General features: G+C 48.2%; 2 protein-coding genes across 2 annotated transcripts in view; both read right to left on the bottom strand.

The window, feature by feature from the left end:
- Nucleotides 1-451: 451 nt before the first annotated feature.
- CNBJ2100 (hypothetical protein) lies at nt 452-3,146 on the bottom strand (the record flags this gene model as incomplete). The annotated part of the gene is made up of 5 exons (XM_768123.1): nt 452-681; nt 734-1,192; nt 1,240-1,822; nt 1,873-1,903; nt 1,957-3,146. The coding sequence occupies 5 exons, from the start codon at nt 3,144-3,146 to the stop codon at nt 452-454; spliced, it is 2,493 nt and encodes an 830-aa protein (XP_773216.1).
- A 1,025-nt stretch (nt 3,147-4,171) lies between these two features.
- CNBJ2090 (hypothetical protein) overlaps nt 4,172-12,587 on the bottom strand; it is a gene marked incomplete at both ends in the record, with an annotated part of 15,632 nt that continues 7,216 nt past the window's right edge. The window contains 12 exons of the mRNA XM_768122.1: nt 4,172-4,693; nt 4,745-5,759; nt 5,813-7,128; nt 7,171-7,424; nt 7,480-7,805; nt 7,861-9,235; nt 9,302-10,727; nt 10,779-10,923; nt 10,977-11,209; nt 11,264-11,445; nt 11,503-12,094; nt 12,144-12,587. The exon at nt 12,144-12,587 is cut by the window's right edge and continues 375 nt beyond it. Of these exons, the coding sequence (XP_773215.1) occupies nt 4,172-4,693; nt 4,745-5,759; nt 5,813-7,128; nt 7,171-7,424; nt 7,480-7,805; nt 7,861-9,235; nt 9,302-10,727; nt 10,779-10,923; nt 10,977-11,209; nt 11,264-11,445; nt 11,503-12,094; nt 12,144-12,587 (7,830 nt within the window). The remainder of the gene's footprint in view (nt 4,694-4,744; nt 5,760-5,812; nt 7,129-7,170; nt 7,425-7,479; nt 7,806-7,860; nt 9,236-9,301; nt 10,728-10,778; nt 10,924-10,976; nt 11,210-11,263; nt 11,446-11,502; nt 12,095-12,143) is intronic.

The following is a 12,587-nucleotide window of genomic DNA, read 5'->3' as shown; positions in this document are numbered from 1 at the left end:
GGTCGGATCGTGCTTGACGGAATCAAAATGTACGCCCTTATCATCGGAAGGTGGCCTTTGTCGCCACCATCAGTCAATTATTAGCAAGCTTATTTGTTAATTATAAATGATGATAATTAATAAGGATAACGACGAAGTACGTAAATAGTAGCCAGCAGTACGAGTACTGCGTGGTCGTATTATTTCTCCGCATGCAAAAAAGTACAAGACCTGAAGGACGCCGCCAGCAACAGCGCGGCGTAGCGAGTATTGGACAGATCAACAATCAGTTGGTGGAAGTGTTGTCACATTTTATGTCTACATAAGAGATCATGTTGTACACACATCAGATATAGCGTTTGATTCTACAAAAAGCGATAAGTTGTCTATGCAGTAATGCAAGGTATGCTTCTCTTCCTCTTTCCTTCAGCCACCCATGATTGACAAGATTTCCGGCGAATGACAAGATCGATCAATCAACCCAGCTCACATTAGGCCTCTCCCAGTCGACACCCTGTATAACCCCTCCCCATCGACCTTCCATCCAAGTTCCAAATTTCTGTCTCGACTTATCCGAACCAGAGTCTGCCTGGTCATCATTAATACAGAGCATGGCTACCTCAGGGGTATTGTCAACCGACTCCAAAGCGGAGGAGAGTTGGTAGAATGAGTGAACAGGGGTAAAGCGAGATGGTGTAGAGCCTATGATTTATGATTAGCGAAACCAACTCTAGGAGCGAACAAGATGACACACCATAGACGTAATTATATCGTGACAATAATTTTATACACCAAGCCCTCAAACTAACTCCACCATCTTCCCTGGCCTCAAAACCATCCCAAACATCTTGTCCGGCCTTTACATTCGCTCTCAAACTGAAGTCTCCATCCTTCCATGAACTAACTAATGGAAGTGTAGGTTCACTCCTCTTCCACATGCCCTTCTCTTCTTCCTGTTCTGGGTAGAATACCTGATCCTCCTCAGGAAGAAATGCTGAGAGACCGCGTCTACCGGAAGCTTTAATTAAAGCAGTGATGAGGCAATCGCCACATTCAGGACGTTCGAAGGCAAGACGCGTGAACATACTGGAAGCTGAGAAAGAAGTCGATGAGTCGAAAAAGTTGGCAGGTAGACAGGTGCTGAAATGGAAGGTGCATTGAGCTCCTGACGCGGGGTCGTCGGGCGATGATGAGAGATGTCCATCCATAGAAGCTTGTACAATCGTCAGCTTCGAGCGATATTTGTGATACCGTACTCACAAAAATGATAATCAGTAGCTTTCGGTCCTTCCCAACCAGCAGCCTCCGTCAGGGCGTCCAGATCACTCAAGGTTGATCTAGTTCCCCTTGTAATTTCCGCCTTTTCAATCTCCTCTCCTTGGCTGGAAGTCATTCCCAAGACCTTTTTCATCTCTCTCTTTTCATTTTCTTCCCAAACATCCTCCTCGCGGCCCAGCTTTGCTACAATCCAACTCCAAAGAAGTGCTTCTCTCCATCTCTCTACTCTCAGATGGGTTATCAACCACGCCATCTCCACATCACCTTCACCACGCTTGCTCTCTCTGAACCCCCTGGTGCTCGCTGTGCTAAGTTGGGGGGACCACATGATACTGGCTTCATGCAAAATAGTTCTTGATTGGGTTTTTGGGAGATGGTGCATGTAGAAGCGCTTGTGGGCCGAAAAGCGGGCGGATAGCAGCTGGTTAGCGTGTTGAAGAGCACCCCACTCTCCTGGGTCAGAAAGCTGGTCCGGAGTCATGACTTCAGGTACGAGTAACCCGGGATCAAAACGGACGAGGTTCCCAGCTAGAGGATGTCGGAAGTCAGAAGTTGAGAGTGGTCGCTAGACGTATGTCAATGACACGATGGAAACACACAGGCTGGAATACTCACTAGGAGGAACATGTCATCATTGAAGGAGACACTGGAAGACTCTTTGTCAGTTTGATCCCAAATAAGCAGCGATCGGAAACTTACTAGTTCTCAGACAAGCCTTCGACCCATGCCAGACGCTGCTCGATGCCAAACGAATTGAAACTAGGAAGGGACTCGTTTCTCCACGCTTCCTCACTTTGCCATTTATTCCAGGTCTGGGTACCTTTCTCATCCTCCGCCCGTTCGTTCCTGGGCACTGACCTTCCCAGGTCCACAACTCCTCCGTCTTTGGGTAGTTGGAAGATTTCGGAATGAAAGTGCCACTTTAGTCTCCCCTCTCTTTTCTGGCTGTCCCAATCCAACCATTCCGCAATTTGCCCTATTCTCCATTTCCCAGCTTCCACTTGAAGCTCAGTGTCTTCCTCTCGTACTGGCCAGTCGGCGGTCACAACATGTACCCGACCAGCTTCGTCACCCAAGGCCTTTACACCGGATCGCACCGCGGCTCGAAGCTCGCCGTTATCTCTCCAGTGACGTGATCTGCCGGATCCTTTGCCGACCTTGACATCTTCCAAGACCGCGCGCGCCTCCATCTCTCGGAACCAATACGGAGACGAGGCATTCACGAATAGATATACGAGGTCAAGAGGGCGTTGCGGAGGTACATTGGACGGCGAAACTGAAGACGGTAATCGACCGGAGGAGAAGTATTGTGAAAGCATTGAATAGGGTAATCGGTCATGCAGTGGTTCAAGTAATGCAATCGACGGCGCTTCATGAGCGGGAATCACAATATGCGTGGGATCGGATTTGAGACTCTTAGCCATGAATTTCCATGACTGAGAATCGGCACTTTCGTTGTCTAGGGGGTCTGATAGGCTCAGATTTGCAGCATTTGGCGCCGGGGAAAAGGATTCGTAAGGTATGGATTCACCCAAAAACAGATACGCGGTCACAAGTATACCGATTATGGTGAAGGCGCCGAATGACAGAATCATTGGGCGGAGGCGCCTGACGGGCCTCTCGGACAGTGCCCAATGACCCGATTTCTTGCCTTTCCCAAATGGTAGAAGATGGTATGGTAGTAAGCTGTGGGACTCTTCCTCGGAAGAAGAGTCAAACTCAGACAGCTCATAATCTTCTCTGTCTTGTTTTCGCTCCCGTAATGATTCGGGGTCGTGTGACCGTTCTTTGTCCTCAAAATGGGATATCAGGCGGCCAGCGCTAGAAATCTCGGGAGTAGATGAAGATGACTCTCCCATGGTATCGCGGGAACTGCTTGACTGCGACATTCTTGAATTGGGTCTTGGATGTTTGTCGGCACACCCGCTCGAAAAAGAAAGGCTAATGTTGTGGTCGAGTTCTACAAGAGTTCAGGAGGGAGATCTAGCGGCTGTCTCTTGACGTCAAAGGGGGATTTGACAGGGAAGACACCTTTCCTGAAAGGAAGTCTCAATGGGAAGAGAAGTATGATGAGGTTGTAAATATACACAGTCACAAGATGGTCTCGTGGCTCTGGTCTGTCGATCTACGACTGGTTGCTAGTTGCTATAGTAGGCTTTGCTGTTTCGCAGCGAAAAAGATGGGACTGCGCATTTCGCTCCTCAGTCCTTCTGCTAATCGGCCGACCGTTACGTATTTATTTAGCCTCTTTCAAAGAGTCACAATCTACTAATTTCTAATAACGTCTTCTGCATAGGTCGCGGGGTGCTACTGCAAGAGGATAATGGCGATACATTTATACAGAGCTGTATCACCCTCTGACTCTGCTTGCTACATTCTGCATCTCCAAAACGTCCCTCTTTACAAAAAAAGACTGCAACAAAATCTTGCCGAATGACGACTTGCCGAGGTTAAAATAGACTGATTGGACCCTGAGATGCATAATTGACGTTTCCAGGCACACTTTGCTTCGCGCAAAGGCAGCAACCGACTTTTCCTTTTTCCTTATTAGAAAACGCGACACAAGTAGTAAATAAGTAGTAATAATTATAACGAAATGAGTGAATTGTTCCTGAAAATATCGAAGCCTCAATCACTCACACCTGGCGCACCATGCATTTTACCGCATTGATCACGCAACTGAGCTTTACGAAGAGACCAAACTGTTACATACATTTATCTATTCATCAACTTATGCTATGGGAACTAATTATTGTGATTCTATTATGCAAATTATGGCAATGCCACTGCCGGGAAATGAAGAAAACATTCAAAATCCAAGATCATAATTCACACAGTCTGACGCCTAAAATGGTTTAGCGTAGGCCACAGAGATACGGATACGGACTCACCCTCAACATCATATCTCATATAATCATTCCTGAGATTGAGACACTCTTGTCATCCACTGCCTCAGTGTATCAGCTAACACTCCGGGCAACGCCTCGACATCCCTGAGCACCACGTAGAACTCAAAGGGGAAAGTGTCGAGGTATCGCTGCATCTCGAGCTTCATCTCGCCATTGACGTTCTTGTACTCGACCGTTTGCATGGATAGGATGCTTGGTCGCGAAGCGGAAGCAGTGCCAGCAGGAGCTGTAGAGGGCGCAGTAGTTTGATGCAAAGAATCGACAATAATAAAGACAATCATGACCCGTTCTTCAAGAGCTCGCCTCAGTAGCCTTTTCAGCCGTGCGTGGTCTTGGCAGACGCCGTCAGAGATGATGATTTGCAATTGCCACAAGTCAGGCGCGGTAGCACTCATAGCGGCACCATTCCTCGCCTCGCTCAAGTATCCCAGAGTTCTCTCCACCAGACTAGCCACATCGGTCTTCTGTTGGTCGAACTTGAAGCTCGACATGATTTTGGCGCCGTCAGCATCTGTGAAGCCGCCTTCCTTGAAGGGATGCAACATGTCGACAGACTCTCCAAATTTAGCGATACTGACCTGGCCGACTTCGAGTTTATTCATTGCTTGAGAAACAAGGGCAAGGGTTTGGTAAGCGAGATCGACAGAATGAGATTCGGACATTGATCGAGAGTCGTCAAGACTGAGAAGGACTTGATACTCTCGACGTGAGGGCTTTGTGCGACGAAGCCAGATCTTGTCCTTGGTGTACTCGGATGCGATATACGGGATGATCTTGCGCATATTGAGGCGCTTGCCTGTTCGAAAGTCACCTTGAAGACGAGTGGCAAGTGTGGGTTCGAGAATGAGACGGAGCTGTTCGCAAAGAGCATACGATAGGTCGCTCGTCATAGTAGCGTAACGACGCCAAAGATCTTCAGCAGCAGCCACTTCATTGGTAATGGGAGCAGGGTCGAGAATATTGAGATCAGGCTCATCGACATTGTCATCGGCGGGTATCTCTCCTCGCTCAACACCCCCCTCGACTTCTTCATCGACGTCCATTCCGTCGTCTACAACTTCGCCAGCAGGCTTGCCACTAATGTCTGCCTGAGTCAAAGCCTTTTCAGTCTGTTCCTTCTCATTATCAGATTCCCCTCGAGTCTGGTGGCTGGAATCTGCCGGCTTGTGGTCTCTGGCTTCTGTTTCGACGTCCTTCTCTTCGGGACCATCTTCCATCGCTTGTCTTTCCTCTCCTGTCTCTTCCTCATCCACGATCTTCAAATCTTCCAGCTTCTGTCTCTCTTCATCGCCGGCTTTACCAAGGGCCTGCTGGTCGTCTTCCTTCGCTTCATCCTCTTTGACGTATTCAACTTGACCAGAAGTTTCTTCGGGAGCCCGTTGGTTGTCTGAGGGTTGCTCTTCTCGTTCTTGTTGAGAAAGGATCTCGTCATGTCGACGTCGGATTTCCTGAAGGATATCGCCAAGACTACGTGACAACTGTGGTTGAGATTGATTATCGCTAGGAAGAGGGGCGCCAGCAGAATCCACAGGTCCGTCAGCTTGTTGCTGATCAGAAGTGGAGGTCTGCTGCTGTTGAGATTGGGGAGCAGCTCTGGGAAACATCGTTAGAAGACGTATGTCGCCGAATGAAGAGACTTGACTCACCCGTCCTGGCCTTGCGCATCTGCCCCGATCTCCTCTGTTTCTCCTTCTTCCTCCTTCTTCTCCTCTTTCTGTCTATCACTGTCCCCTTCTAAACCACCGCCAACACCTTTACCAACTTCAGACTCTTGGGCCTGTTCGTTGGCAGCTGAAAGGTCGGCGTCTTGGCCCATCTGTGCTTCCTCCTCTGTCTCATCTTCACCATGAGCAGTTGCGGCAGGAGCTTCTTCGACCTCTTCTCCTTCATCCTCATTCGTTCTATCGATTTCCTCTCCTTCCCTGTCTTCGTCATTCTCCTCATCGCCATCGATTGACATGCCCATATCATCATCAAGAATTTCCTCTTGGTCTTGACCGTCTTCTAGACCGTCGTCGTCGAGGTTTAGGTCTTCAGGCAAGTCAAGTGTATCGCCTTCTGGCACTGAGGCTTCTTGCTGATCCTGACCAACGGGTTGCTCCTCCCCTTCTTCATTGCGTTCTTCACCCATGACTTCTTCATCCTCGAGCTCTTCCCCCTCTTTCCCTTCTTCTCCACCTTCATCTTGCTTTTGCCCGCTCTGGTCTTCCTCTTGCGCTTCCTCTCCTTGCTTCTGTTTCTCATTGTCCTTCTTTTCCTTTTTCTCGTCTTCCTTCCCTGTCATTTCAGACTCTCCTTCTCGGTCTTGGGTCTGTTGGTCCATCAGCTCATCACTCTCCTTCTTTTCTTCCTCCTTTTGTTCCTCTCCCCAGAACTTCTCATCGACTGCTCCAGGGTCTAAGGGGTCCACGTCCCCGACGTGCTCGTCATGATCTTCTTCCTCCTCTTCTTCATCGCCACTTCCTTCCTCCTTTTCTTTACCTTCACCCATCTCACCCTTGAAATCTTCGTCCATACTGAAAGCATCATCTTCTTCGCCACCTTGTTCTTCCTGCTCTTCTTCCTCTTCACCCTGAAGACCCTCCACTTGAGACTCCTCCTTGATCTCCTGGCTTACATTCTTTTCACCCGTACCGGCACCCATTCCAGTACCCTCAACCATATCTCCATCCTCTCCTTCACCGCTGTCACCTTCTTCTTGTGGTTTGCAGAAACCTTTTTGAGAAAGGTCGAGCACAACCCGCCCAACAACGTAGCACAACTTATATGTCGCTTTGACCGTGTGGATATGCGCACTGATGGACTGAATGTAAGTTTGGATGAAGATTTCGAGGAAAGGAACAATTCGAGAAAGGCAATTAGGAACAAAAGGTGAAGTCGTGGAGGCGAGTGCGGTGGTGAAAGAAGAAAGACGTTCGATAACATCGACGATGCGTAAAGACGTGATCATGACATTCTGTTGCTTGAAATCCGTCGGAATATGGGGATATTCGTCGGCATTTACGTCGGTGATGACATTGGACTTCATCTGTTGGGCAACCACCAGTAATGCCTGTACGACTTCGTCGCTCTTAATCCATAATGGGCCCATATCGCCTGAGATACTGTAAGAAACTGACGGCTCGGAAGTTTGTTGAACCATATCAACTACTGGATCGAAAAGATGCTTAAATTCAGGTTGTGACGAGGCTTGGGATTGGAAGCGATCGAGAAGTTTAATGCGAATGCGTGAAGCCGTCTTCAACAAGGTATACTCCTCTACAATCTCATCAGCGTTGTCATCAAAACCAATTACCATTATTCATGTGCTTACCATTAGTGAATAATAGACATTCTGACCTTCCGACGGATTCTAGGGTCGTCGCCAAGGCCCGAATAAGTAGACTTGACTCCTGTCTTAACTCACGCACGGAGATAAGGTCATCTGGCAGACACTGGCGGCCTTGCAATCCTCGAAATTGGCGCACACCGTCTTCAATCTCTCGAAGCGCACCGTCGATTTGGCACGCCCAGGATTCAGTGATTTGCAGAGCATTCAGAACAGATTGCCCACCAATAACGGAAGTCGATCTCGCGCAAATATTTAATCTTTCAAGAATGGCGTACAGCTTCGACAGGGGAGTAATATGGCTGACAATTCTGATAGACGGTGTTAGCAATAATCAATCGCAGATGAAGGTAATGAATAGCTTACCGAGCGCGTTCATTCAACGAAGAAGCGTAAATTGACTCCACAAAACCAATACCTCGCTGCAGATCTTGCGATGCAATATCTGGGTTGTGACCGTTGAAGGCGGCCCTCATGGCGGACATCAAAATTTCCAACCGATGATGGTAGTTTTCCACTTTTGCAGCTCCAGTAGTATCAAATGATGAAGGCATACATTCAATTGATACAGGAAGCTGAGTCGCTAACCACGCACTCGATTGCTGACGACTCATTTGATCGGCACGAACGTTCTGTGAGAATCCGGAAGCGCGCAGAGCTTTCAGCATGTCAGCATAGGCCTTCCGCTTGCGGCTGGCCAAATTATTGACGACCTTTTCATTCTCTTTGGTAAGGGCTGAAGGAGTCTGCTTGGCAAGTGAGCTAGCAGTCTCGATAATGTCAACGGCCATCGAATCGACTAGAGACGCCGTAGCACCGGTAATGGTATCGCGAAGCTTGAGGTGAACTTGACCATAGCGATCAAGGGTCTCTTCTAACCGTACAAGGACATCAGGAACATCAGGACTGGCCTCTTCCCTGTCCTTCAATGAGCTTGAGGTTAAAGTAGTGATACTGATGAAGAATGGAGGCGGCGGCTCTGACGAAACAGGAGTTTCTTGAGGCACGATCCGGTTCAATTCGCTCATTAATGGTGCTATAGGTTGTCGAAGGACGTCCCTGAACTTGCGAATGCTGCGATGCAAAGCCTTGTGAGATTTTTGCGCACTTGCTTTGAGAGCAAAGACGTTGACGTCCTTCCAGCTTGCTAACTTCACGAAGTCCTTGACGGCCTTGTCAATGACAGCACGCTGGCTGGCCATGGCATCTGATATTCTAGACTCGAAAAGGCGAGCGTTTGCAATCACATTGTGCAACATAGTCGCAACCTTGCCAAGAACAGCATGGTGGATCGATAGTTCAGAAGCCATGCGTTGGAAACAAGATAGGAGGTCCAAGCGAGGAGTGAAAAGACCGTATGTGCTGCTGTTGATGTATGTGGACACCATTGGCAGTACTTCTTCTATGTGCTTTCCGGCGTCGTTGCTGCCTATAGGCCCATGGATGAGGGCACCATACAACCGAAGGGTCCACTCATTGTCCTCTGACGCATAATGCTCAGCCTGATCATCCAGCAGTCTTGTCCACGAGACCAACTCTAACTTTCTCCATTCGATAATGAGCTTTGAAGTCTCATCTCTGAAGGTGGACAATGAATTTTCTCGGTTAGCATACGCTTCCCAGTCTTCGGTGTGAATGAGAAGTTGCTCCATTGCAATAAGTATTTTGGCGACAGGGCTGCGAGTATCGAGAGTAAGAATGCGTTCACAGCGGTCACGAATATGGACCAAGACCATTTGTTCTGGCCATTCGTCGATAAGAATACGCAGACGCTTTAACAAGCGAACAACAATATTGTGGGCTTTACGGGCCTCGGGTTCGTTGGGGGAAAGATAGAAGTTGGGTTGCGAAGGTGACGTTCTGACATCCGCCAAACGTCGATGCAACGTGGAGATTTGGAAAGCCAAACTAGAGGCGTCAAGGCGCTCATCGAGAGCAACGGGGTTGAAATTGGTATGAAGAGTTTCATCAATCATTTGCTTGAGCAGAGAGCTTGACGTTGACGAACTTTGTCCGAAGACTTGCCTGATCAGGGCATTGAAAGAAGCAACATGAGATGGTTGGAAGCCTTTCTGATTCTCTTTGTTAAGATGAAGCTCTTTCTGTTTTGGCAAGGCGTCTTCTGCTCCGGCATCCTCATACTGGGGGAAGAGCTCAGCGAATTCCTTGGCTTCTTGCTCTTCGTCCGATAAGACTTCGATATCAGTCTTCTTTACTTTATAGAGACTCTCCGCATCTTGAGCTTCCTGTTGCTCTCGCAAACGGATTGCACTCCAAATTTGGTAGAGACGATCAAGTCTTTGAGCTAAACGTGGGACACAATAGATCCTGCTTTGCGTCGTGTTCAACTCATACAAGTATGCTGACGCGGCAAGCAACTCGGTTGGTACGCCGGTTGCTTGATCGACAGGCGAGTCAACAGAAAGCTTCTGAAGTTGTTTCACGCCGCGCGCGAGAGGGAACGTAACGGCGAGAGGCACAGTAGAGTCCGGACGGCTACCGCGAAGCTGAACGTCTCTTGCAATTAGCCGCAAACCAAACTTGCCGAAAAGAACGGCAGTGACCACAGGATGGACGAGGTCGGACATCTCTGAATAGGTTGTTGAGAGGCGTTGAATAAAAGCGGAAGAACCCAGCTGGAAATCTCTTTCCCGTGACATAGCTTGTATGTGAGTATCTTGCAAAGCAGAGATCAAAGAACACATATGTTTCCTGTCATACAGGTCGGAAAGGAAAGCATGTACCTCATTGAAGAGGTAAGAAAGCTTCAAGACATCAGAAGCACGTTTAAGATTTGGTCCGAGGGATTCCTCCTCCTTCTCGAGAACTGAAGCACGGCCCATAAGGTCGGCCACAAGCTTGGAGTCAATTTTGCCTTTCAAAACCATCTCTTTAGCCGTCAGGGCTGCCAGCTCTTCTTTTACCAACGCCAGATGCTCAGCGATTACTTCACCTTGCAAGCCACGGCGAACACCAGGATCGATTGGAATGTTTGTAACGTACAAATCCAGGAGAAACCGGGATAGAGCTAACCATACTTGGCCTATGTTGGTTAAATCATGAGGCCGAAGACTCGCCTCTGAGAATGCAGGCGTAATCCATTTGTGATATGATTGGTGCAAGAAATGAATAGCTGGATTATCGATAGATTTATCGAGGGCATCTTCAACAGAAGCCATTGAGGTCGGGGTAACCTGCGTCGCCAAGCAGGGGACACCGAAAGCAGATAAAATCTAAATGACGATTAGAAAACCTGCGTTGCACGTATTATCACATTGGCTCACAAGGCTTAAACAGTGCACAGCAAGATCGAGAGTATTCTTTCTACGAGAATCCTTGTTTTCTGCGTCAAACAAGATAGTCTTGACAGAAAAATTCAAAGCTTGATCCTGATCCGGTATCTCTGCCATGGTAACGGTTTCAACAAGGCTAGGAGATGATCAGCTCTTACAGGACAGATCTTGAGGGATAGGCGAACTTACCCAAAGCGCAATGTAGATGATAAACGTGCGGGTTTGAACAAATCCGCTGGGCCAGAGAGGATACCTTCACTGCAGTCTGAATGGTCCCAAATCCCTTTCATCCAGCCTGAGAGCGCCTCAAATAATGCTGCAGGCGAGTGAGTGGGGCCTAAGCTGTTCTGCAAGGGCAACAAGGACGACACTTTGACACTTATGTCCTCAAGCAGTATTTTCAAGACATCTTGGGAGTTTTTCTACAGACACAAGACATAAGCCTACAGCAGAGCTGTACAACTTTGACAACTCACATTACAAAGGGCTTGAAGTTTCAGACTGTCCGTGATGGGCCAATTTGTCCATCGTCCGCTGACCTTTTCTTTCATCTCCTTTCTCGACGTTGTCAACAAGGACGTGAGCTCCTGGATTATCGTACTTTCTCGCGGTGTATCACCGAGAGTAGCGAAAGCCTGAAGGATTGAATATTTCATATCTGTGCCATGTTAGTTGCAATCATTCCTTACCAGAGAAACTCAGTGTGGTCGCTTACGAGGATCATACACGTCGTCTGCCAACGAAGTCAGCTTTACCAAATCTTCACTGCTTCCTTGGTCACACGTTTCTCTGAAAAGTGACCATATCTCTGTCTGACCCAAGCCTGTTGTAAGCTGCACTGTTTTCGCCAAGTTCTGCAGCTTGTCCAAAACTGGACAAAGTGATGTGATACCCTCAGTGTCTTGTTCGATCCAGCGAGCAAGAAGCTTCGTAGATGAGTAATCAAAGACAGACGATTTGGCGTGACTAATCATGAGAAGCACGTAGACAAAGACCCGATCAAGGCGTTGCAATAAATGGGGCGATTCTGAAACGAGCGAAGCAAGACGAGTCTGGACGATCTCGAGGAATGATATAATGAAAGGATAGACATCGCCACCAGCTTGCACTTTTGGCCTGGAAGGTCCTCGCCTACTCGAAACAGCAGACAAGGCAAGGATTGTCTTCGCATGAGCTGGATCGGCTATCCAGGATTGAAGGTGTCTAAGCTGAATGGCACCACGCAAAATGGTTTGCAAGACTGTATTGATAGCTCCCCGTCGTTGAGAGACGGCGCGGATGTTAGGATTCAGTGTAAGATCAACAGGCTACTCATGATTGGTCAACATAAAATACTTGATGAGTCAAGAAACTCACCATAGCTCCGACAAAGCCCAAGTCTAAGCGCTGCAATGAACAAGCTTCCACAGCATGACTCCTGCAAATTTCATCCAGTCGCTGATAGGAAAAATATTGCGACAGTACAGAGTACCCTTCACCAACGGAGCCTGTAAGAGTGTGGCTGAATCGTGGGAGGTAAGCAAGTCCACCTTGGCTTTGTAAAGATATGCTGCTAGCGACAGCCGATGAGATAGGATAACCTTCGCTTTCGTTTTTCACAGTCGACTGAAGAACAGTCAGTTCGCGTAGGACAGAATCATCTGCCAAAATCAAAGGCTGCCTTTTTACAGATTTGGACATTCCTTTCCCATCAAGGAACAACTCTAACCCTCGGTTCCTCATGGCCCTTGACAACTCTCCATAATGTGGGTCGTAAGTCATAAAAAGCCGGAAATCTTGATGTGGCCGAAGGACTTCAGG

This window comes from Cryptococcus neoformans, chromosome 10, assembly GCF_000149385.1.
Source record: "Cryptococcus neoformans var. neoformans B-3501A chromosome 10, whole genome shotgun sequence".
NCBI lineage: Eukaryota > Fungi > Basidiomycota > Tremellomycetes > Tremellales > Cryptococcaceae > Cryptococcus > Cryptococcus deneoformans.
The sequence above is the reverse complement of the archived record's forward strand: the minus strand, read 5'-3'. Positions and strand labels throughout refer to the sequence as shown.